The 26,144-nt window shown below is 37.1% G+C and overlaps 1 protein-coding gene and 1 pseudogene across 3 annotated transcripts; one reads left to right on the plus strand and one right to left on the minus strand.

The window, feature by feature from the left end:
• Positions 1 to 5,344: 5,344 nt before the first annotated feature.
• Positions 5,345 to 22,854, minus strand: CETN3 (centrin 3). Of its 3 annotated transcripts, none has more exons than XM_055564345.1 (5): positions 22,696 to 22,854; positions 20,565 to 20,700; positions 18,651 to 18,765; positions 10,755 to 10,946; positions 5,345 to 5,753 (listed from the first exon to the last, which is right to left on the minus strand). In XM_055564345.1, the coding sequence occupies exons 1-5, from the start codon at positions 22,710 to 22,712 to the stop codon at positions 5,710 to 5,712; spliced, it is 504 nt and encodes a 167-aa protein (XP_055420320.1). In that variant the 5' UTR covers positions 22,713 to 22,854; the 3' UTR covers positions 5,345 to 5,709. The 3 variants fall into 3 exon arrangements, with proteins under 3 accessions (XP_055420320.1, XP_055420314.1, XP_055420308.1); XM_055564339.1 differs by lacking the exon at positions 22,696 to 22,854 and adding an exon at positions 22,306 to 22,422; XM_055564333.1 differs by lacking the exon at positions 22,696 to 22,854 and adding an exon at positions 22,159 to 22,299.
• Positions 10,963 to 14,263, plus strand: LOC129641254 (actin-related protein 2/3 complex subunit 1A-like; annotated as a pseudogene).
• Positions 22,855 to 26,144: the final 3,290 nt, after the last annotated feature.

Raw genomic sequence — 26,144 nt, forward strand, 5'->3', positions numbered from 1 at the left:
CCCCTGTCCCTGGGATTCTCTAGGCAAGAACACTGGAGTGGATTGCCATTTCCTTCTCCAAGAGTAGAAATATAAATTGTTACAATTTTAAGCTTATTTCAACCAAATGGAAACATTTAACATTATTACTGTTTTGACCAAACATTAACAGTATATTATTTATATAATTCTCTACTTTTATATACCAAGTTCCCTAAGAACATACTTCCTTCAAATGGACTCAACACTGGGCTTACTCATCTGCTTATAAACATGTCAAAGAAACAAATGCAGGTTTAAAATTTTCCCCCTACCAATCTTCTAGCTACATGGGTCTGGGTATACCTGAGAGTCCCTTAGAGGACTTGGAGATCCCAGATGTTCTAGGACCAGACTATAGAACTACAAGTCACTTGGCCCCACAGATCAGCAATTCTAACTGTAGTACCTGTCTAGTTCTAAAGCAATTTATATTTTAATAAAACTTGCAATTCACAAAACATCTTCACAAGTATAATCTGATTTAATTCTTCCCCAAACCAAAAAAGGTATTTACAACATATGTTTTCTAGTTTTTAAAAATCTTTCCTATTTTATTTCTTTTAATCTTTGCTAAGCAGTGAAACTAGCCAATTAGATTTGAACAAAGTTTTCTCTCATAAAAAACATCCTTACAATCTAAATCTTCCCTTTTTTTTTTTTTTTTTTTCTTTTTCCCCCTTTGAGGGAGTTATTTTGTTTTTATTGCTAATGCTGAAAAACATCACATCATCTCTTAGGAGTTAGATTAGCAATAATTATCTCTCAGCAGGACTGACATAGAGAAAGTCTCCTGGAAAGTTTAGTTTTGGCCGGCTATTTCAGATTTAATTGAACATGTTTACCTTAATAGGAAATGAAAAAATGTTGATTTTGCTTAAAGTATGGTTAAGTTTACCAGGTTGGCAAGGACTTTAAATGCCTCAATTTTCAACACAAGCAAAATACATGTTCTCTAAGGAAAGATAGCTTCTCTAATGAAACACAAATCATTAACCAGCTGTTACAATTAAGGAGGTCATCCATGATAGATCCCCTGGAGAAGGGTTTAAAAGTTTGATCATTTGTACCTTGAGATAGTTTATAAACATCATTGTAGGCGGATAATCTAGTGGCTATGAGCAGACTCTGGAGTCAGAACGCTTAGGAGCAAATTCCAATTCCTATTACCTTGAAGGGCTTCCCTGGTATCTCAATTGGTAAAGAATCTGCCTGCAATGCAGGAGACTGGGGTTCGATCCCTGGGTCAGGGAGATCCTCTGGAGAAGGAAATGGCAAGCTACTCCAGTATTCTTGCCTGGAAAATCCCACAGACAGAGGAGCCTGGCAGGAGCCTCTTTGGGGTTGCAAAGAGTCAGACACAACTTAGCAACTAAAACTAAAGCATTACCTTGAACAAGTTACTTAAGCCCTCTAAACTTTGAGTTTTGTGTATGTAAAACAAAAGCCACTCAACAGTATCTATCCCAAGTTATTAAGATTAAAATACATAATGTATATAAATACCTCTGTGTGCCTAGAACACAATAGCACTTAATTTACTAATTTTTACTGTTTCTTTTCTTTTTAATCTTTTGGCTACACCTCAAGGCATGTGGGATTTTAGCTCCCCGAGTAGGCATCAAACCCATGCCCAGTATTGGCAGCACGGTCTTAACCACTGGACCACAGGGAAGTCCAAGTTACTAAATTTTTAAAGACATTTCCTTTATAAAACTTAGCTGCAGAATGGATAGAATATTCATGTGGGAAAAAAAAAAACTATTTCTATAATCTCATGTAAGTGCAAACGAAACAGGATGAAAGAATCTTCTCCAAAATAACAATGGATACTAGTCCCAGATAAAAGGTGACAGTATGTCCTAGTTTGCCTAGACTAGTTCTGAGTTACACCTGTTGTCCCAATATAAATAATAATCTCCCCTAAGCCCCTTCAGTCTCAAGTCACCTGGTTCAGATCATAAAACATATGGTCAATTGTGTTTGTTACTAAACTTTTTCCCCACACACCTCCAAGTCATATTCTATACTCAAATGTATAATACTGGAGGTTATGTCTGTGTAAACGACATTTTCCCTTTGCCAGCTGAATTTTTTTAAGCTCCACTAAAAACTGAACTGGGGCTTCCCAGATGGCACTAGTAGTAAAGAACCCTACTGCCAATGCAAGATATGTAAGAGATGGGGGTTCAATCCCTGGGTCAGGACAATTCCTGCAGGAGGGCATGGCAATCCACTCCAGGATTCTTGCCTGGAGAATCCCCATGGATAGAGGCCCTGGAGGGCTACAGTCCAGGGGGTCGCAAAGAGTCAGATAACAACTGAAGTGACTTGGCACACATGCATGCAAAAAGAGAACTAGAAGAATAAAGGAAGACAGGAGGAGGAAAGGCTCTTAACATTTCCTGTTTGCCTGGAGTTCCTGTCAACATCTCCAAGGCAACAGGTCTTCATTTCAGGAGCATCACCTGGTTCCTCTCGCCAGCTTTTTCTGGAGATTTCCCAAACCAGCCTCATCAATCCCCTACCAGTGCCCTCCTCCTCAGGCAGCTCTGAGTCCCTGCTCTGCAAGACCTCTCCTCCAAACTTCTAGTTTCCAGGAACCACCACCTTTACCCTCAGCTATCTCAGTGTTCCTTTTCTGATTTTTTTCGGTTCTCTAGCACCAATTTAACTTACCCGATATTTGCTGTTGTTTAGTCGCTAAGTCATGGCGGGACTCTTTCGTGACCCTAGGACTGCAGCCCACCACGCTATTCTGTCCATGGGATTTGCCAGGCAAGAATACTGCTGTGGGTTGCCATTTCCTTCTGCAGGGGATCTTTCACGACCAAGGGATCAAACCTGCGTCTCCTGCATTGCAGGCCAATTCTCAGTGGTACTGAGCCACCAGGGGAGTCCACTCTCTATATTACACTCTATTAAAATATCCAGCTGTGCTCTTCTTGATGTCTGAAGTTTAACTGATACTGATACTATTGAGAGGAATGGGAATGGAACTGGCAATTTTAACACAAAAAAAGAATTTTTGCTGTTACTTTCTATATTATCTTTCTATAATACCTACATAAGTTAAATTTAATTATATATTTTAAATGATTTTTTAAAACTATTTTGCCATCTTCACGTTGGTCTTCAGAACATTAAAAATCATCTTCAGGGTAAAACACGTCACTAGCAATTCCCAAGAGGATTTACATTCAGCGATTAGCGTCAGAAAGATGGCTTAGGGAGTTGAGGAAATGAGCAACCCAACTGGATAGTCCACTCATCATACTGTTTGCTAATGCAAGGCCACTAACACTGGCACATCAACTAAATTTTAAAGTGTTCCATTAGAAGTGCTATATGAATTTCCTGCAATAAACTATTAAATAAGCATTATGCATCACATATTAAGTGCATAATAAATATATTTCTGATTTCCTCCCCATTGCAACTACCTACCACCAGACCCTAATCTAGGAACTGTTGAGAGGCACATAACTTCTTAAGAAAGTAGGCTTTGGAAAAAAAAAAAAAAAAAGAAAGGAGGCTTTGTTGGCTTACATATAAAAAAAAAGATCTTACCTGAAAAATTGCAAACTATCAAAGCTTACCAGGACACCAGAGCAGCAAACGCACCAGCTTAACAAGAAAGTTATTTTCTTACGTCATGAAATGTCATTGCATAATCAATATAACTATAATAATAAATGACTAATACTCACCTCCACTTCCTTTTGTAAAGCAAATTCACTCCTGTCTTCTTATTGCCCCCTCTACTAGTTAATTTTATAAGCCTTTGGACTCTACAGTTATTGACACTGGAAAAAACTTTACCCTTTGTCCCTGGGATTCTCCAGGCAAGAATACTGGAGTGGGTTGCCATTTCCTTCTCCAATGCATGAAAGTGAAAAGTGAAAATGAAGTCTCTCAGTCGTCCCCGACTCTTAGCAACACCAAGGACTGCAGCCTACCAGGCTCCTCCGTCCATGGGATTTCCCAGGCAAGAGTACTGGAGTGGGGTGCCATTGCCTTCTCCGAACTGTAAGAGAAAGCTTTCACAAACAAAGAACTGAGGTGAGCACTCTTCCCCTCAAGCCACAGTTTCAAAAGAAAATGCTGGCATCCCAAGGAGAAAGTATTTATATTAAGACTAAAGAAGAATCTCTGTACATGACAAAAAGTACCTTGGGTTATCTATTCCAATACAGTGGTAGAAGACTAGCAAGCCTCACTATGTTTGTGCTCTACTCTGCATTTTCTTTATTCTTCAACTTCCTGGAAATCAACATATTTGTGATTGAGACAAGGAAGGCATATTCATCACTATGATACAATTTTTTTAATTTCACAGTCTATTTGTTGCCCTAGATACTGGACACTCAGTCATGTCCGGCTCTTTGTGATCCCTACACTATACTACTATGAACAATTGATTTCAAATTCAAAATTAAATTTTAATATGGTGAACAATTAACTTACTTTCTAGATAATTACCTGAAATATCACCACTATTACATTATTCTTTACTGATTTTTTTTGCTAAGTTCCTAGTGGATAATTCTTTCTGTAGTATTCTAAGAGGCTCACATTTAGAGTGCCTCAAATTATTACTTTCCTTTAGATTTAAAACAAGAACCTAAACACTACTGAACCAAACTTTCTTCCTACCACCAGGAACAGGATTATTAGTGAAGGATGGGTATAAGTCCCATTTGTCTATGACCCATCTCCCATTACCAGGTGTCTTCCCCCAACATACCCTTCTATAAGGAGGAAGAGCCCACCAATACCTGGAAAATCTGCCACCACTGCTTCCTGGCGAATCACTGAATGCTCCTTTATGCAGTAAAACAGAGCCTTACATGATTTCTGTGACTCACAGTTTCCTATTTTCACCACTGTGACGTTTAATTGAGTGATAATTATCTTAAGAGATCAAAATTCCAAAATTTACATCTTTCACTTTGTCAAGAAGTTAGATGATTCAAACTGTATTCAATTAGTTTAAGATGGAAATATCCAGATTTAACTGTCATAACTTACGTTGACACCAAAAGTATTATGGAACATAATACATGAGGATAAATGAATCTATATGCACAATACTTTTTCCCTCCAAACTGAAAGACTCATGAAAAAGGAATTATGCCTATATTGAGTCATCATTTTGTACTGAAACATCAAATGTCAAACTTGTAATGAAAAATGTACTATCATATTAAAATCTGTATGTCAATTTTTGTTTCTAAAACCAATAGTGTAAAGAGAAAAGATTTAAGAAAGATACTCTTGAGAGTTAACAGACATTTGGAATCAAAATAAAACAAAATGTACCAAATTTTAATACACTAAAAAATAAACATTTTATTAAAGAAAGTCTGAAAAACATGTGCACCAAAACAAAAGTGACTACGAACACTAAATAAAAAACCTTCAAAAAATGTGTACCACATGATTCAATGTTTTAACTTTATATATAAAAGCTATACTATAAAATACAAAGCTAAACTATTAGAGTACTAACAATACTATTCATATAAAGAAACTTAACAGTAGTAAAATATGAATACATAAGATGCTTATTTTTGGTCCTTTTGGAAAAACAAACTAAGATTTTTTTTTTTTTTTTAACACAGCTCCAGGCACAAAAATAGAATATAAGATGACAACTGCAACATTCTTAGTGTTTATCCTTGTAATTCTTTAAATGTCACCAGTCATAATAGCAATGAATTCCTCTTGATTTACTGTGATAAGAAAGAAAATGTAAGTCAGAAATACAAATTTTTTTCAGAGAATACTTTTACTATTTTACACTAAGTATTTTTAAATTTTATATTATACAAAATTCTTAATAAACCAAGACATAGTATTTTGCTTTTACTTCTTTGTAGCAAATTGAATACATTAAATTGAATGTCATGAATAAAAAAATATATAAAATATAATAAACATAAATATTCTATGATATTAACTAAAGTATCCAAGTTACAAAAAATCCATAATCATAATATTTATACACACAATAAAATAGTTTTAAAAGCTTGTTATTTTAAATTTCTTAGATGGTTAAGCTCCCTTGATAATCTTTATTTCACTAGTTCATTTAACAAACACTTTCTGAATAAATAAGCTTAAATATATCATACATGTAAATTAGAATTATGAAGGATGAAAATAGAAAAAATGTCAACTTGTTTTTGGAACTTTTACAGACATAAAAGCCTCTGTTTAAAAGAAAACAAAACTGAAACATAGTTAAAGAAAAAACAGTGCAAAAAAAAGCTATAAGGAATTAAGAAGAATGAGTTGCTCAGAACCTGAGAAAGAACAACCAATTCATGCATTCAATATTAAACATCTACAACACAGTATGACAGACAGTGGAACAGAATACAAAACCTATAATACAAAACTCAAAATACTTTCAATGATTTTATAAACTGCAGTATTGATTTTTCACCTCTGCAGTTAAAGGAATAGGCTTCAGTATCTTATGACAGCTATGACCCCTTTCCCTCTCTGGTTATAAAACATAATCAAAATATATTAAAACTTGGAACAATTTCATCGATATGCACCTTCTTTTAAGAACCCCTGATTTAAAAAAATCTAGAATCAGGCATCTAGACCAAAACAGCAAACAACAGTATATTTTTAAGGAAAACAACACAAGGAAAGTGGCCTTAGAATGATTTGACTAACATCATCTTAACAGCATAACAGAGCCATAATTAAAATATTCAAAATCTGAAAAGTTACTTATGTTTTCTTACTTTAAGTACTTAATGTTTTCTTACTTTAAGAAAGAAAACTTAACCTCAAACTTTTTCTCTCAATTTGTAAAATCTCAATACTCAAATTTCAAATCATGCATCATGGAGTTCTAAAACAAAACACTGGAGCATTTCAAAAGTATTTTCAACTATTCCATAATTCCATATCTAAAAACAAAATGTTTAAGTCCAAAAAAGTAAACTTAAAAGCTGGCTCAGACAGTAAAGAATCTGTCTGCAGGACAAACCTGAGTTGGGAAGATCCCCTGGAAAAGGACATGGCAACCCACTCTAGTATTCTTGCCTGTTGAATTCCATGGACAGAGGAACCTGGCAGGCTACAGTCCATGGGGTCACAAAGAATCTGACACAACTGAGCAACTTCACTTCACTTCACACACTGAGCAACTTCATTTCACTTCACTTTGTTATCAGTAAGACTTCCAGACAATTAGGAGGATCGGTGATGCCTTCATACATTTGGTTTTATAACCTTCTCTATCAATCCTATCTTATATCAAGTTCCTTTATTTAATAATTCTAACATAATGCCTACCTTAAAATAAGCATTTAATAAAATATATATTGAATCAAACAAATATGCCACTTCTTTTTTTGTACACTACCTTTTCAAACAAAATTTTCATCAGTCATTTTATAGGGTAAATCTTATTACATTTTATTAAAATTAAAAAATTTCAGGGAAATTAAGTAGATTAATTACCTTAGAGACTATCTGGCTTCAGAGGGGAAATAACAAATTTTAACATCTGAAGTGCCAGTTGAATACTTTACTAACACATTGCTTCCTATAATAATATGTAACTTAAAAAACTCTATAAACATAGAAAACTAATATTTTACTTTATAGCATAAGAGGCAATACAGTATTATGGTTAAAAGCATATTCTTAATCATTATGGAGATTTGAGTTTAAATCTCACTCTGCTGTGTTGTGATAACCTTGAACAGGTTATTAAACTCTCAGAGCTTTAGTTTCCCCATCTATATATTCATCTATCCTAAGCATAAATAGGTAAAACAATGTATTTACTTCACAAAAGCTATTATGAAAATTAAGTGACACAATTCACAAGGTAACATTATAAGCACAGAATATAAAATATATTAAGTACTAAATAAATGTTAAAGGGATTTCCTGATGGCTCAGATGGTAAAGAGTCTGCCTGCAATGTAGGAGACCCAGGTTTGATCCCTGGGTTGGGAAGATCCCCTGGAGAAGAAAATGGCAACCCACTCCAGTATTCTTGCCTGGAAAAATCCCATTGACAGAGGAGCCTGGCGGGCTACAGTCTATGAGGTCGCAAAGAGTCAGACATGACTGACCAACTTCACTTCACTTCAAATGTTAACATTCATAATTATTTAGAAGATGGTCCACTTGGAGTTTTTTAATGTTGCTACTGTTTTTCAAAAAGATTTATTGTGTTTTAGTTTATATATCTTGGGAAGGAGTCTTTCTATATCACTAACACAGCTTTATTTAGAGAAGCAATCCTGTACCTAGTACAGGTAAAACAAACTGTTTATACCTCTGATCTTTTGACACATAAGTAGCAGGAGTATGAAATAGACATACCAAGATTCCTCTACCACTGAAGAGAGTACGTTACATAAAGGAACTCATTTAAAGCTGCTGCTGCTGCTGCTGCTAAGTCGCTTCAGTCGTGTCCAACTCTGTGCGACTCCATAGACGGCAGCCCACCAGGCTCCCCTGTTCCTGGGATTCTCCCGGCAAGAACACTGGAGTGGGTTGCCATTTCCTTCTCCAATGCATGAAAGTGAAAAGGGAAAGTGAAGTCGCTCAGTCGTGTCCGACTCTTAGAGACCCCATGGACTGCAGCCTACCAGGCTCCTCCATCCATGGGATTTTCCAGGCAAGAGTACTGGAGTGGGGTGCCATTGCCTTCTCCGCATTTAAAGCTAACTCAGAGTAATAATCAACAGCTAGGGAAGACACAAACATTTTTTAACTATGAAGGCAGTGGATTATAAATCCAAATATTAGAGTTAGAGCTTAAGAAGTCATTTAAATTTTCTCAAGTTTCAATCATCTCTGTTTTAAAATATAATTAATTATGTTGATTCTCTTCAAAGAGCTAGTACTAAAAATAGAAACGTTGTATGCATGTATGCTAAGTCACTTCAGTAGTGTCCAACTCTTTGCGACCCTATAGGCTGTAACCCACCAGGCTACTCTGACCATGGGATTCTCCAGGCAAGAATACTGAAGTGGGTTGCCATCCCCTCCTCCAGAGGATCTTCCTGACCCAAGGATCAAACCCAAGCCTCCTGCATTGCAGGCAGATTCTTTACTGCAGAGCTAACCGGAAAGCCCCAGAAAAGTTGTATAATGCTCAGTAATAGTCACATAAATATAATGGGAAAGCATAATAATGCACAATTCTAACAGACAATCTACAAATCTGTATTGATAACCAGTTGCTACTATCTTACCTCCTTATTGAAGCATCCCAGTATTTCCAAGGATATATAAATATATGTATATACATATAAATATATATATTCATGTAAAAATGAATAGTTGGTACTATAGCAACATATATCTACTGTAACACACACTCCTGCTCACTACTTAAGTCTATAAACATCACAGTACTCATCACGTTCAAGAAAACTCAGGAGAATATAAACATGAAAAAGAAAAAAAAAAGGAAAACAAGTTTACACTTAATGCTAGGCATGTTCAATTATCTCCATTTCATAATCATAACCACCTTGAAAGGTATTAAAGTTGATTTTTGTAAATAGGAAAACTGAGACTCAGAAATGTAACAATCTGCACAAAATTACAGAGCTACTAAGTAAGTGGTAGAGATTCAATTCAAATCCAGGCCTGTATGATTCCAAAGCCTCAGGCTTTTTGCACTGTATGATTCCATACTGCTCTTTAGTGGCTCACAATATAATTGGAAAGACACATATGTATATAACTAACAGAAGGCAATGTATAAAAGGTCAAAAAAGATTGTTTCGCTAAATGGGCCCTCAATGGAAATCTCATCATTTACAAATAGAGATCAATGAGGGAGGCTTTGGGGAGTTTAAGATGAACCTGAGATAACGACTAACATTTTCGCAGACAGAACCTGGCAATTAGATTAAAGAACAGCATGATGAAAGGCACAGCATAAAAGGACAGGATGGAATATATTCTGTCAAAGTATGTATACTATATAAGTGGTGAGGGTTAGAGTAAAAAGAGGAAGAATACAGTGGGAAATAAAACGAGATAGCTGTTGTAGGACAGATCTCATACAGGTACTAAAGAATCATAAGTGTCTGAATATGAAAATGACATCACCAAACTTGCATTTTAGGAAAAGAATGATATTAGGATGAAAACAGAGGCTTAGAGGCATAGAGGAGGCAATTAGGAGGCTACAAGAGACTCTAAGTCAGTGAGAGCAGGGACAACATCAGCCTCTTATTGGGCAGCACTGGGCAGCACACAGAACTGTGTACCAGCAGGCATTCAAGGAAATAATGAACGAAGCTATGATATTATAAAATTCCAACAAAGAAATTAGGGCCTGAATTAGGACAGCAGCAGTAAATAAAGAAATAAAACTTCAAAATATTTGAAGGGAAGACTCAAACTTAGACATGCATAAAGGTTGAGAAAGAAAGCATTAAAGGATGAAATTTACTGAGTGGCTGAAATTTTGGAGATATTTCACCCTCAAAGAAAAATACTTTCTTCAAGTGTGGAACCTCATATTATAACCTGTACAGTTAGTTTTAAAGGTCTGCTTCATTTCAAGCCAAGTATGTGTGATACTTATGCAAAAAGCCCATTACAGAATGAGCAACATTTACACTAAATAAAGGGACAGTTTGCAAAGGGTCTTGAAAATCATTTGGTTTAAAAAAAATTACTTATGTGTACAAGTAGGAATATTTGGAATATATGTTTTACTCAAAACTTACTTTCTCCATCACCATCTTTATCAAATTCTTCTATCATAGCCCGAAGTTCTTCATCACTCATGTTTTCACCCAATTCTCTGGCAACACGTCGCAAATTCCTCAAGCTTATTTTACCAGAATCATCATCATCAAATAGTTTAAATGCCTTCAGTATTTCTTCATGTGGATCTCTTTCCAATATCCAGTCTGTCACTATAGTTAAAAAGAGATGAAAAGTAAACCTTCACAGTCACAAAGGCATTCATTTGTAAAATCAACTAATTATTAGATGAGAATTAAAACTGTGAAAGTAGTTTGGCAATAAAAACGCCAAACCAAAGTACAAAATCCCTGCGATAAAACCTAAAATCAGAAAAGCCAAATCCATATTTTAGAATTTAACCTTCACATTATCTACAATTTATCCTATTATATGGCTTCCCACGTGGCTCAATGGTAAAGGATCTGCCTGACAAGCAGAAGACATGGGTTCGAAGCCTGGGCCAGGAAGATCCCCAGTGAAGGAAATGGCAACCCACTCCAGTATTCTTGCCTGGGAAATCTTGTAGACAAAGGAGCCTGGTGCATTACAGTCCATGGGGTCGCAAAAGAGTCAAACACAACTTGTGACTAAACAACAATATTCTATTTTAAGAGTAAGCATAATTATATTACACAGAAGCAAATTTTTGAAAACTATATTTATACCATATTTATTTAACGTCTACTATTAAGAACTGTACTAGGTTCCACTGATATCAAGCACACAAGTCTGGGAGTTCATAATCTAGTTGTAGAGATGACATACCAACAAAACAATCAAAACCAACTAAAAATTGTTTGCTGGCTAAACTTAATAGTAATACTGATTGTTCTCCAAATTTAACACAACTTAAAAACAAATTTCCCTAACAAATTTACAAAATTAACTGTCACCATTGATAAAGACACAATTTCAGACAGTATTTGAAAATTCTGCTCGTATCTTCATAACTTAGAAGAACCCCTTGGTTTCTCAAAAGAAGTTCCTAAAAGGATAGAATCTGATTGTAGTAAGAATAAAAAAGTCTGGAAAGGAGATCTCTCTAAAGTCAAATCCATTCTGTTCAGCAAGATAGTAACTATCAGACAGCTAAATTAAAATTAAATGTGAGCAATTTCAGGCCTCAATAGTAACAATTATTTAATATATTAAATTTAACAATATATAATAAGAGTGAGCTTAATATTTTCATAAAACCACAGTTTTTAATCAATAGCCACAATAACAAAACTTTTTAAATCTGTGGTATAAAACTTTTTAAGTTACTAGATAAAATTCTGAAAATATCAAAGTAAAAATCTTTGAAGTAATTCTACATGTTAATCTACCACTACAACAAGAGGCATTTATGATTTTCACTGTGCCATTAAAAATAACTCCATCCTGTGAGGTTTACATAATCATTAAAAATTTGCAAAGATTATAGATGGAAAACACTGGAATATTTAATGCACCCAAAAGAAAAATACAATTCAAGTCCCCCACAAACTGTTGCTATGCTGCTGTCTGCGTCATATCTGGTTGAATGAGCTTTAGAATAAGCACCTATTCAAGCTAATGTTAAATCATCTACACATATATTCAATAATTTTCTTTTTTTTTCCTCTACAATAATTTTCTTTTATCCATTAATTTTATACAAAAGTCTTCCAAGTAACTAATTGAAGTATATTACTATAAGTATGCAAATCATCAAAGCTCATAAATATTCAGTTAAAAAGGAGTTGGCATATATACAGCCATAACACCAAAATAAAATACCACACTTAACTTTATGGCTCATACTCAACTTATTTTGAATTTAGTCCCAACAAAAAAGCAGGACAAGGGAAAAAAAAAAGTGTTAAGAAATTTTCTTCACCAATTAAATAATTTACATGACAGGTGAACCAAAAAAGCAGCTTGCTGAAAATATTAATGTACTTAAAGAAGCAACAGGGTGATTTGGGGAACAGATGGGGTTCCAAGATGTATAAATTCCTATCCCAATGGTGCTTTAATTGTGTTAGTTACTTCAGACTTGTGTGTCTATAGAATCTTTTATCAATACTTTGCCTTAGAATGCAACTTTTCTTTGGAAGTATAAATACCCATCATTCTGGACAGCTAACACATTTTAACTTCATGATGACTCCCCTCTATTCTTGCTCTACAAAGTAGAATTATAACATATATTTTTTTCAATGAAAATAAATCAACAGAAAGGCAGTAAAGGTGGGTTGAATCTATTTCACAAATTTCTGTCCATGTAACTCTATTTTCAAATGACTTAATTATACTATCAGAAATGTACTCACTCAAAATAGTTAGATCTTATACATTGTAAAAATCACTTAAGGGTCCTCTACTCATGCCCACCAGAGTCTATGAGCATGCACTGACCAGAGTCCACGAATTCAATACTCCAAGCCCGTCCAGATGTCCCCGATCCCAGCTTTCTATGCTTCAAAAACACTAAGAACAATACCCCTGCATCAGTTTTTACTATAGCCAATCACCTTTCATGCCTAGAACACGGCAAAGTCCACATCTATAAGAAGGATGGGGGCCAGTGGGTGAAAGTTCAGGAACTCAAGGAGCACAATGGACACATCACAGGTCCTGACTGGGCTCCCAAGGGTGACCGTACCATTACTTGCGGGGCCCACCGCAATACCCACATCTAGAGTCAGAAAGATGGTGTCTGGAAGCTAACCCTGGTGATCCTGAGAATTAACCATGCAGCCACTTTCATCAAGTGAGAACAGATTCGCCATGGGCAGCAGGGCATGACTCATCTTTGTTTGGTACTTCGAGTCTGAAAATGACTGGTGTGTGAGCAAGCACATTAAAAAGCCCACCCGCTCCACGGTCCTCAGCTTGGACCGGCATCCCAACAACATTTTGCTGGCAGTGGGATCCTGTGACTTCAATGAAGAGTGCTTTCTACCTACATTAAAGAAGTGGATGAGAAGCCAGCCAGTACGCCCTGGGGTGGCAAAATGCTTTTCAGTCAGCTGATGTCAGAGTATGGAGGCAGGGCACACGGGGTCAGCTTCTCGGCCAGCGGCAGCCACCTGGCTTGGGTCAGCCACAACAGCACTGTGTCCACTGCCAACGCCTCAAAAGCATGCAGGTCTCAACCCTAAAGGTGGAGTTCCTGCCCCTCCTGAGTGTGTCGTTTGTCTCAGAGAACAGCATTGTGGCTGCTGGCCATGACTGCTGCCCCATGCTCTTTAACTAGAACAATCACAGCTGCTTGACCTTCGTCGCCAAGCTGGACATCCCCAAACAGAGCATCCAACGCAATATGGACAAGCAGGCCGTTATCGAGGACCGAAACACAGCCCTGGAGACACTGCACCAGAACAGCATCACTCAAGTCTCTATTTCTGAGGTGGACAACCAAGATTGTTGCAAATTTTGCACTAATGGCACTGACAGAGGCATGACCATTTGGGATTTTAAGACCTTAGAATCTTCCAGCCGGACCCTTCGGATAATATGAAGATGAGCAGACTTCCAGACCCAGCATGAGGGCAGACAGGATGCGTGGGGCAGCTCCACCATTCGCATCGGAGGAGAGCCACTGCCAGGAAACACTGAAGACACACACGGCGCAAACCTTGTTCTGTGTTTTTTTCTGAGTATAACTGGTGAAAGTGTTGGCTTTTTAAAAGCAGCAGAGATTGAGTTTTGTTTCATGGGTTTTTTTGTTTTGTGACTTCATTCCATTCTTGACCAAAGTTTCTCTTTAAGTAGTTTATTATGGAAAATTGTCAAGACTAACTTAAAGGAAGGGCTGGAGAGGTATATAAATCGTCTGCTAAAAAAATTAAATAAAAACACTGAATATGTTTTAAAAAATCACTTAATACAGCAAATTAGAAAACATCACATTAAAACTTTAAACCCAAGCAGTCATATCCTAGACTACTGAGGTTACTAACTTTTTTACTCTTAACTACATCCCTTTTCTTTTCACTCTCACCAGCCTCAGCACAGAAAATCTATTACAGTTGTCCCTCCGTTTCTATGGTATCCACGGGAGACTGGTTCCAGGACTTTCCTCAGATTTCAACATCTGGAATGAATAGTATTTGCATATAACCTATGCACATACCCCTGTATACTTTAAATCATTTCTGGACTACTTACAATATCTAATACATTGTAAATGCTATGTAAATAGTTGTAAATACGATGTAGTGAAGTGAAAGTCGCATCCGACTCTTTTAGACCCATGGGCTATACAGACCATGGAATTCTCCAGGCCAGAAGACTGGAGTGGGTAGCCTTTCCCTTCTCCAGGGGATCTTTCCAGCCCAGGGATGGAACCCAGGTCTCCCACATTGCAGGCGGATGCTTTACCAGCTGAGCCACAAGGGAAGCCCAAGAATATTGGAGTGGGTAGCTTATCCCTTCTCCAGCGGATCTTCTCAACCCAGGAATCGTTGCAGGATTCAATTCCTGGGTCTATTCTGATTCAGAGTAATTTGTCCCAAAGTGGGTTCGATCCCTGGGGTGGGAAGATCCCCTGAAGGAGGGCATGTGGGTTGCCTGGAGAATCCCCATAGACAGAGGAGCCTTGCGGGTTATACTCCATGGTGTCAAAAAGAGTCAGATACGACTGAGCAACTAAGCACAGCACAGCACATAAAACATATATTCATCTGTGGTCAGTCATTATTTTAAAATAATCAAAAAATGAAGAGAAAACATGGTTCTTAACTATTCCCAAACAGTAATAAAATTTTATCTGACAGTTGATATTCTTAATAAGTGGCCTGAGGATAGCTAAAGTATGTGCTGAGCCTGTGAAAAGGTTGATCTTTGAAAGTCAGGGTGAAGTTTATTCATGAACATTTATTCTAGAAGGAACCCAGTATTTCTGCTCTATTAGAAACACAGAAGAGATGGAGGATCAGGAAAGGTAGAGATGGCATAGGACTCTGGCTTCAGCTGCTAATAAAATCAAAATTTTAAAACTGTATCCACTTAAGATGAAATAATGTGTTTTATAAAATTATTAGAGGCAATTATATAGTGCTTAGGGCGTCCCTGATGGCTCAGAGGTTAAAGCGTCTGCCTGCAATCTGGGAGACCTGGGTTCGATCCCTGGGTCAGGAAGATCCCCTGGAGAAGGAAATGGCAACCCATTCCAGTATTCTTGCCTGGAGAATCCCATGGATGGAGGAGCCTGGTGGGCTACAGTCCATGGGGTCGCAGAGTCGGACACGACTGAGCGACTTCACTCTCACTCATATAGTGCTTAAAATAACCTACAACCACGTGGTGCTAGTGGTAAAGAATTTGCCTGCCAATGCAGGAGATGCAAGAGACGCCAGTTTAATCCCTGGGTTGGGAAGATCCCCTGAAGGAGGAAACGGCACCCCACTCCACTATTCTTGCCAAGAGAAGCCCTTGGACAGAGGAGTCTAGCGGGCTACAGTACATGGGGTCACAAAGAGTAAGACACAACTGAGCATCAACATACACAGGAAAAGGTAATGAGAAAAATATAAATACATGGAGTAGAATACTTTTTATGCTTCAACAATACACATATATGACATTTTCAAACCATTAAAACAAAGACTAATTTTTTAAGTAATAACAAACACTTAATTGGCTCAGCTGGTAAAGAATCTGCATGCAGTGCGGGAGACCTGGGCTTGATCCCTGGGTTGGGAAGATCCCCTAGAGAAGGAAAAGGCTACCTCCTCCTTAGTTCTCTCCTGGCCTGGAGAATTCCATGGACTCGATAGTCCATGGGGTCTCAAAGAGTCAGACACAATTTACCAATTTTCACTTTCAATTGAACTTACTATATACTAAGGCTCTTTTGTTAAACACTTCACATATTTTTAACTTATTTATTCCTAAGAACCCTATGAGATAGTACAACCATTCCCATTTTATAGCTGAAAATGAGGCAGAGAGAAGTAAAATGACCAACTTACACAGCTAGCAGGTGGCAAAACCAGGATCTAAACCCAGGCAATCTGATTCCAAAATGTCCATGCTAAACCACTACACTGGACCAAATTTACTTGAAGTATAGCTCTTTCCTAGTATCATTCCTATTGTATCCTGGACCTTGTTTCTATAAACAATCTAGTTGAAACTTTCGGAGAAGGCAATGGCACCCCACTCCAGTACTCTTGCCTGGAAATCCCATGGACGAAGGAGCCTGGTAGGCTGCAGTCCATGGGGTCACTAAGAGTTGGACATGACTGAGCGACTTCCCTTTCACTTTTCACTTTCATGCATTGGAGAAGGAAATGGCAACCCACTCCAGTGTTCTTGCCTGGAGAATCCCAGGGACGGACGTAGACCGGTGGGCTGCCGTCTACGGGGTCGCACAGAGTCGGACACCTCTGACGTGACTTAGCGGTAGCAGCAGTTGAAACTTTTGCTAAAATCATAAACCCCGAAAGCTTCAATACTGGGAAAATGAAATGGCACTATTCCTCTTCTCAAGTAAATTCTACAAATTAGAGAAAAAAAAGAAGATGCTCTCCAAAGGGACAGGCTCCTTTCCAAATAATCATCTATTAATTGGAGATCTTCTCTGTGGTGCTTTTTTTGTCTTCTAGATTTTTTCCTTTAATTTCCCTCTTCCTCACTTTGGGTTCAAATTTTCAGATTTGAAAAAAATTACTAACGATACGAATCTATTTTTTTCCACATGTACTAATTGCTATTCCTTTTCTTTCTCATATTACTTCTTGTTGAATACTTAAAGGTTTCTTTGTCTATGTCTGTGTGTAGCTGAATTTTCCTAGATTCTTAGAATATCAAAAACTAAATATTTAGGATTAGGATACTATTATTATTTAGGATATTATTTAGGATATTATTATTTAGGATTATTAGGATATTATTACTAACTAAATATTAGGATATTAGAAGGATTTCCCTGGTGGTCCCATGGTTAAGATTCTTCCTTGCAATGCTGGGGACATGCGTTCAATCCAGGAACTAAGATCCCATAGGCTGCAGAGCATAAAGCCCACACACTGCAACTACTCAGCCCAAGTGACACAATAAGAGTGTCTATGTGCTACAGTGAAAAATCCAATATGCCACAACTAAGATCCAACACAACCAAATAAATAAATTAAATATTTTTTTAAATGAACAAAGGATTTGAATAGACATTAAAAATAATAATAATATGCTTAGATTATGACCCAGCTGGTCGTTCTAAAATGTTTTCTTCTGCTCCCAGTCTGGCAACTGCCACCCTTACTACAATCTTCTCCCCACCAGTAACTTTAAAGAGATGACTTTATTCATTGAGCTCAAGGTCATCTACAGTGACCCCCGCATATGAGAGCAGCCCCGCTCATATGCTTTGTCAACCTGAAGGCATGTACTTCATACATGGCTAAAGATACCATAGCTTTAGATATGGTAGATTGGTAGATACTGCTACCAATTTCTTCTTCTCCCACCGTGCCAATGAAAATCACATATTCAGATAGTCTTGGGAAATATTTTCTAAACAAAAATACACCAAATCTTATCTTTTCCTCTAAGAAAATAATTTCTCAACCACTCTTAGTTTTATCACATAATATAGGTACCCATTACGTAGAAAGACATCTTCCCGTTGCTTGGTTAAAATCTTCAGAACAAAGCAAAAGACAAAATGATAAATCTCATTTACAGTGAAGCTACAAATCTTTTCTTTGAAAATTAGCAAAAAAGAAAGAGCACCCAAAAAAAAACACCAAAAATAAGATGTACATTATATAGCAATGTTCAATGACAAAATTCCATAACCCAGAGAATTTTAAAAAACTGATAGTATCCAGATAATTTCCTAACAACTGTTGATTACAAAGACTTTTGTAAAACAGTGTTTACAAAACTGTAAAAATACATACCAACTTCATTGAAATCCTCAAAAGTTATTTTCCCAGTGGCTTCTCTGTCATAATCTTTAAGAATCTTCAGTACATCAGCTTTTTTTACATCAAACCCCAAGGCTCTCATTGCCACCTTTTGGATTAAAAGAGAAAAGCAAATTATAAAAAATTTTTACAAAATAAGTGAATTCCAATTCTTCAGTTCTTAAAACTTAAAAGATGACAATATATCAGTAAAGCATATTCTTTCACATGTTTTGTCTCTAAAATAACAGTGACAGTTTTTCTTCATTAATAAAATTAAATGGCATTTCTTTTCATTTTTATGTATCCCTTTTTTAATATGACAAACTAATCAATGAGTGTTTATAGAATATATTGTACAATGTATTGACTTTACTGCACAGATAATTTTAACAAGTTATTTTTTTCTCAAAGGATTAACAACCAAATTTTTAAAAAAAAGGCATAGCATAAATATTAAAAGTTATACAACAGAAGAGATTAAAAAATTAAAATAAGAATTACTCAACAAGATTAGTTATCAAGTAAGTTATCAACTACTTACTGCTATCAAGTAAGTAGTCACGATCCCAAGCTTAGAGAAAGAAAAGATCTAGTTAATAGTAACAAAGAAGAAGAGATGTTATTATTTAAAGAAGTCTTATTGGAGAGATACAAGTTGGATGAAGTGGAGTAGAAGGGCATTTAGAAAAGAATGACTAGTACTAAAACACACAAACAAATACACAACAGGCTTGAACACAGTGAACAGAGCACTTTACCTTACCTGAATGGGGAAAGAGCAGGTGGAAAAAAAGCAGTTAGCAAATGAGAAAAGTATGTGGTAGTAAAAGTGTGGAAGGTATTCAATGCAAATGAAAAAAATCTGAACTCAATCTAGTGTACAATGAGGAGCCACTAAGCATTTATGAGCAATGAATAACATGATGAAAGAATTTTAGAAAGATGAATCTAATGATAGTGTACAGGAAATGGAGAAACCATGTAGGAAGTTCCAGATACAAAAAATCACAAACCAAGATAATAAGAATGGCCACAAATAGAAGAGACATTATAACGGAAGTGAAGTGAAGTCAAGTCAAAGTCGCTCAGTCATGTCCGACTCTTTTCGATCCCATGGACTATACAGTCCATGGCATTCTCTAGGCCAGAATACTGGAGTGAGTAGCCTTTCCTTCTCCAGGGGGATATTTCCAACACAGGGATCAAACCCAGATGGCCAGCATTGCAGGCAGATTCTTTACCAGCTGAGCCACAAGGGAAGCCCTTTATAAAGGAAGAACTGATCAAAGCTAGGTAACTAAAACAGAGGGAAAAGTAAGCTAAAGAGCCACAAGGATACTACCTCTCTCATTGTGCTGAGTTTAAGATCCAAACTATCTTAAACACCAATTTCCCCTTGATTCTTTATAAAATATTCTAAAACTTAAAACTGATATTTTTCCCCATTAGCACTGCATCAACATCAGACACCACTTATATCATTTGAATAAGAGAAAATAGGTTGAGACTGTTACTAACATGTTTAAATTAAAAGACAAATAATACTGCCTCAATCTGAGAAATGAATGAATCACAAAAAAAGGAAAAAAACACACAATGGGAAGAGGAATATGGTTAGAACTGTTTAAATCCTACAGTTTCAAATATTTTAACTATGTGAATGAAAAATAAGCCCCTCTACAGGAATATATTTTTACATTTAAAATATTATTCATTTTACCATGTGAAAGAGTTTCTAAAAAGATACAAGTACTACTCAACTATATTATAGCACTTAACAGTAAATGTTTAAAATGGTTTACATTTCCAAAACCAGTTCAATTAAAATATTTAGAAATGCATTTTTAATCAGCAGACAAAAATGCAAAACATTTTAACGGAAAAGATATATTTTAAGTGTATTACCTTTAATTCATGATAATCTATTGCTTCATCTTTGTCTGTGTCAAAGAGTTCAAAAGCATCTTTAATTTCTTGTTTCTGTTCTTCAGAGAGTTCTCTTCTTTTTTTCCTCTTTGTTTTGTCTACTACAAGGTCATTTCTATGAAATGATAAGAAGAAAGTCTGTTTAGTCCACCTTAATCCTATTGTCGTATGCTTCTAAATGATAAAATTCCAAAAATGCAACCAAAAAATTAGCCAATGAATAATGTTTTAAATTTCTAAAAAGTATTTTGTAAAAACATAAAGAAATTTCCTAACATGAGTCAAAGCCCTGCTCATTCCACTAAGCTGCTTTAAATTTATACCTCCCTAAAACTGAAGTTTTACAGTTTTAAAAGGTTATTAAAAGAAATGAGGACCTAGCTTTTCCTTCTTCCTAGCTTTGTATTTATTCCCACTAATATTACTGTGGAAGAAACAAGAAGTGTGAAAAAGAAAGTTCTGTCAGAAACCCCAACAAAAAACATAACACCCATACTTATTCTCATCATTCTACAATACAGACTGTTTAAAAAAAAGAATTCAATTCACAATTGTTGATCTCTATATATTAGGTTTACTTTTATAGTGCTTAGAATTATCAAAAGTATTGCAAAAAAAGTCTAATTCATCAATTAATTTACAAGCTATTTTGGCACTGTTTTGACTGTTTAGTATTTTTAGACTACACATTTTAAACTGTTTGGCACTTTTTTGTAATTTCTCCCATTGATATTAACAAATCAGCCAAAATAATGAACGTAAGCATACCATGAATATCAAACACCAAAAAAGTACTTAATATTTGTGGTATTTTATTTATACATAAGGTGAAGAGTCAATTGTCTTGTAAATCTCAGCATATACATTTAGACAGTTTCTCACAAACTCTGAAAAAAACTTAAAGTAAAAAAAGTAATTTACTTTAAAAACTAGAAATGTATTCCTTAAGAGGTGCCAATATAAGCGTTCCAAATTTTCAAATGGGGCTTACAACACTTGTACAAGTTTTGAAACAAGAATTCTATAAACTTTAAAAATGTAAAAACCAGTTGACTTTTCTTTTATTCTCTGAAATCTACTCTAAAAAGGCAAGAGATGACTAGGAAATGACCAAATGGGGTTATGATAAAGCTCTTTCTTTCACAAGAGACCTGAATTCACGCAAGCTTGGAAACTCCGGGGTTATTCTCTTCCCAAGATTCTGACCTGACAAAAGTTCACAACCCACCGACAGTAGACCTCATTCAAGGTTACCACGATTATCCCTCTTCAGAACTCGCTTCCTTTTTACTGAAGCGTAACTACATAAACACTTTTACGGTAAAACTTCTAGCTGTGGTTGGGAGGGAGCAACACAGTGGGTTAGAGGTTGGAAATGAATGAAAGGTAAAATGAGAAAATTTAGGAAATCTAAGAGATTACCAACTAAAATCACTAAAAGGAGCCTCTGATTATACCCTTTTGCAGGGCCCCAGGAGAAAGAGGAGAGGTTTTGCGTTATTTCCAAAATTTACGGGTAAATATGTTAGTAGGGGGCTTCCCAGGTGGCTCAGTGGGTAAAGAATATGCCTACAATGCAGAAGACGCAGGTGTGGAAGATCCCCTGGAGGAAGGCAGGGCAATCCTCTCCAGTACTCTTGCCTGGAGAAACCCACACCCAGACGAGTCTGGCGGGCTACAGCCCATAGGGTCGCAGAGTCTGACACGACTGAGCACGCACGTTAGCAGGAGGTCGGCTGAGGTGGGAACCGTGGACAAGGCACTGAACCAAGGGATGCTCCAAGGCCTGGTTTCCCGGTTTCTCGCATAAACACCGCGCATTGAAACCTCGCGATATTTCCCTGCCTCCTCAAGACTACCACACCCCGGCTTTTTGGCGGTCTAAAGCCAGTGCCCTGACAGAAATGACCGCCTCAGCTAAAGTGCGGAGCTCACCAGGGCCCCCAAGGGGAGGGGTCTGGGCCCGGGAACGTTGACCAAGGATCCCGTCCCTCGTCCCAAACTGCATTCCCTTCCTCGCTTCGGCACCCAGCTGCTTCCCTTCCACACACAACCGCCCTGGGGCCCGCTGCGAGGTGTGGAGTGCATTTGCCGCCTCCTCATTACCGACCTCAGAGCTAAACTCATTTTGTCTTCGGACTGAGACGTTCCTCTCGAGAACGATTTTAACCCCCTACCCAAAGCAGCAAGACTTCCACAGGCCGTTCGACAGACGCCAACGACCCTCAGCGGTCTCAAAAACCTCCCACAAAGCAAGACACTCGTGAGCTGGATTGGTTGAAATCGCTAACGTCCTGCCCATTGAGGCGAAAGCGTCACTTGTTCTCTGCTCTCATTGGGCATATTTCACGTCAATCAAATAGATCATCCCCTGCTACGCCTCTTGCCCTTTAGATTGGCCTGTTGCTTTCCGCCCACCCCCGCCAATCCTTTGAGAAGCTGAGTGTTCGCTGCATTTAGGTGGGAGGTGGCTGAGCTATGCCTCTGACCAGAAAGCCTGTGGCGTGTGGCCCAGTGTCCGGAGACCCGGCGGAAAGGGAAGGGATGAGATATGCCGCAGGCTCTCCTCCGGCTAGAAGGAGGGAGAGGCTTTCGAACGGTGTCTGCGAAACTTGACTCTACTGTATTGTACATTTTTGGATGGTTTGAGTACCTGGGGAGTGTATTCAAAACGCAGATTTAAATATCACTCATTCTAATTTCTAGTAGGTGTGAATCTGCATTTTTTTATACAAACTTCAAATGATTCTGAAGCAGATACTGTGGATTGTATTTTGATAATCACTGGGTTGGATTATTAGGCTATTTACGGTTGAAGCTGTACCTAAAGGGCCATTTGCTCCCCTATTCTTCCTTTGAACGGGTTTGTTCGTTTTTGTCCTTTATTTTCGAGTGCTGTAAGCTGCTTATACTCATGATGTTATCTTCACCACCAAACGAAGTCTCTTAAAGCTCACTTGGACATTTAATATCTTTACCTGTTCATCTCTCCTACTAATCTTAAAAGGCTTATATCCTTCATTTAACACTATTCCTAGTGCCTAAAACAATGTCTGATGCCTCTGCTCAGTAAATATTTGTTGCATTGAATGGAATCTTGCTGTGAAAAATCACAAAGTACTGAGCTAAACTGCAAGTCTCAAAAAGGAATTAAATAGCCAGAGAGTAGGTGTCCAGTAACGGAAGAGGGAAGGTATTAATATATAAAACTGTGGCATAAATATAAAGAGATACATGTACACGTTTAGAGAAGAGAGAGAACACAGAAGGTATAAGAAAGACTTCTTGAAGGAGATGGCATATATGTTAAGCCTAGAAGGATGAGCTAAATTTGGGTAAGTAAAGACGGTAAAAACATTCACTTCCGCTTTATTGACTATGCCAAAGCCTTTGACTGTGTTAATCACAACAAACTGTGGATAATTCTGAAAGAGATGGAAATACCAGACCACCTCACCTGCCTCCTGAGAAATCTGTATACAGGTCAAGAAGCAACTGTTAGAACTGGACATGAAACAACAGACTGGTACCAAATCAGGAAAGGAGTAGGTCAAGGCTATATATTGTCACCTGACTTATTTAACTTATATGCAGAGTACATCATGAGAAACGCTGGGCTGGATGAAACACAAGCTGGAATCAAGATTGCCAAAAGACATATCAATAACCTCAGATACACAGATGACACCACCCTCATGGCAGAAAGTAAAGAAGAACTAAAGAACCTCTTGATGAAAGTGAAAGAGGAGAGTGAAAAAGTTGGCTTAAAACTCAGCATTCAGAAAACTATGATCATGGCATCTGGTTCCATCACTTTGTGGCAAATAGATGGGGAAACAATGGAAACAGGGACAGACTTTATTTTGGGGGGCTCCAAAATTACTGCAGATGGTGACTGCAGCCATGAAATTAAAAGACGCTTACTCCTTGGAAGGAAAGTTATGACCAACCTAGAAAGCATATTAAGAAGCAGAGACATTACTTTGCCAACAAAGTTCCATCTAGTCAAAGCTATCGTTTTTCCAGTAGTCATGAATGGATGTGAGAGTTGGACTATAAAGAAAGCTGAGAGCTGAAGAATTGGTGCTTTTGAACTGTGGTGTTGGAGAAGACTTTTGAGAGTCCCTTGGACAACAAGGAAATCTAACCAGTCCATCCTAAAGGAGATCAGTCCTGAATATTCATTGGAAGGACTGATGCTGAAGCTGAAGCTCCAATATTTTGGCCACCTGATGCAAAGAACTGACTCATTTGAAAAGACCCTGATGCTGGGAAAGATTGAAGGCAGGAGGAGAAAGGGATGACAGAGGATGAGATGGTTGAATGGCATCACCGACTCAATGGACATGAGTTTGAGTAAACTCCAGGAGTTGGTGATGGACAGGAAGGCCTGGTGTGCTGCAGTCCATGAGGTTGCAAAGAATCGGACATGACTGAGCAACTGAACTGAACTAAACTGAAAGATGGTATAGTAGCTCAGACAGTAAAGCATCCGCCTGTAATGCATGAGGCCTGAGTTGGATCCCTTGGTGGAGAAGATCCCCTGGAGTAGGAAATGGCAACCCACTCCAGTATTCTTGCCTGGAGATTTCCATGGACAGAGGAGCCTGGCGGGTCACAGTCTATGGGTGTCGAAAAAAGTCAGACACGACTGAGCGACTAACACACACGCAGAGATGGTATAATGAAGTAAAGCTAAGAATTAATAGCTACAGGATAGCCCTTCAAAAAATAACAGAGCTAAAAATCTCTAAATTTTAAAGTATAAATCACCTTTGAGTCTAAAAGGACAGTAAAATTGTGATTACATACTAGACAGTAATGACAATGGAAAACTATATTAAAATGGTAAGATACAGACCAAGCTATAGAACAAAGTTATTTTACTATTAAACAAGAATAAAAGTAAAACAACATTGATTTGAATGTTTTAGAAATGAACAAAATTAACTAATTGAAATTAGGAAGAAGAAATTACTAAAGATAAAACAACAACAAAAGAAAATAGGTTTTTAGAAGAAAATTGTGAAAGTTATAATTGATAAATAGTCTCATAATCTAATAATAAACTGGTTTTTGGCAATAGCAATAAAATGGACAGAATTAGGGAATTGTAACAGGAAAGGGAATATTGCCACTAATAAAGTTGACAGTTTAAAAGAGAATTTCAAAAATTATTAAAATACGTTCTACAACTTCATTCTGCCAATAAATATTAACACTAAAATGAAATAGTCACTTTTCAGGGAAAAAAAATAAGGACTCAAAAAAGGTAGAAAACTGAAGCTATAGACAAGACTTTAAAATTATGCAAAGCTCTGTATCACAAAACAAAAAGGCATCCAGCCTACTCAGATTTATGGGTGAGTTTTAAAAATTCTTGAAGAGCTTATTCTTGTGCTTTAAATCCAAAGTATAATGGAGAGCTTCTTAGCTTAATTTTTGAAGAGAGCACAACCCTTAGCATCTTAAAGGTGTTTATGGTCAGTGAATGCATGCTCCATGATGAGCCAGAAGAGAAAGTTGCTCAGTTGTGTTCAACTCTGCAATTCCATGGAC

This window comes from Bubalus kerabau, chromosome 1, assembly GCF_029407905.1.
Source record: "Bubalus kerabau isolate K-KA32 ecotype Philippines breed swamp buffalo chromosome 1, PCC_UOA_SB_1v2, whole genome shotgun sequence".
Lineage (NCBI taxonomy): Eukaryota > Metazoa > Chordata > Mammalia > Artiodactyla > Bovidae > Bubalus > Bubalus kerabau.

What these genes read in the sequence shown, in the direction of transcription:
- CETN3 (XM_055564333.1), bottom strand. Translation starts at nt 22,271, where the DNA reads ATGGGCTGTAGCCCGCCAGACTCGTCTGGGTGTGGGTTTCTCCAGGCA. An exon ending in ACACCTGCGTCTTCTGCATT is followed by an intron (nt 20,701 to 22,158) that starts GTAGGCATATTC and finishes ATCATTTCATAG; the next exon opens with AAATGACCTTGTAGTAGACA. An exon ending in TAAAGATGGTGATGGAGAAA is followed by an intron (nt 5,754 to 10,754) that starts GTAAGTTTTGAG and finishes TTCTTATCACAG; the next exon opens with TAAATCAAGAGGAATTCATT.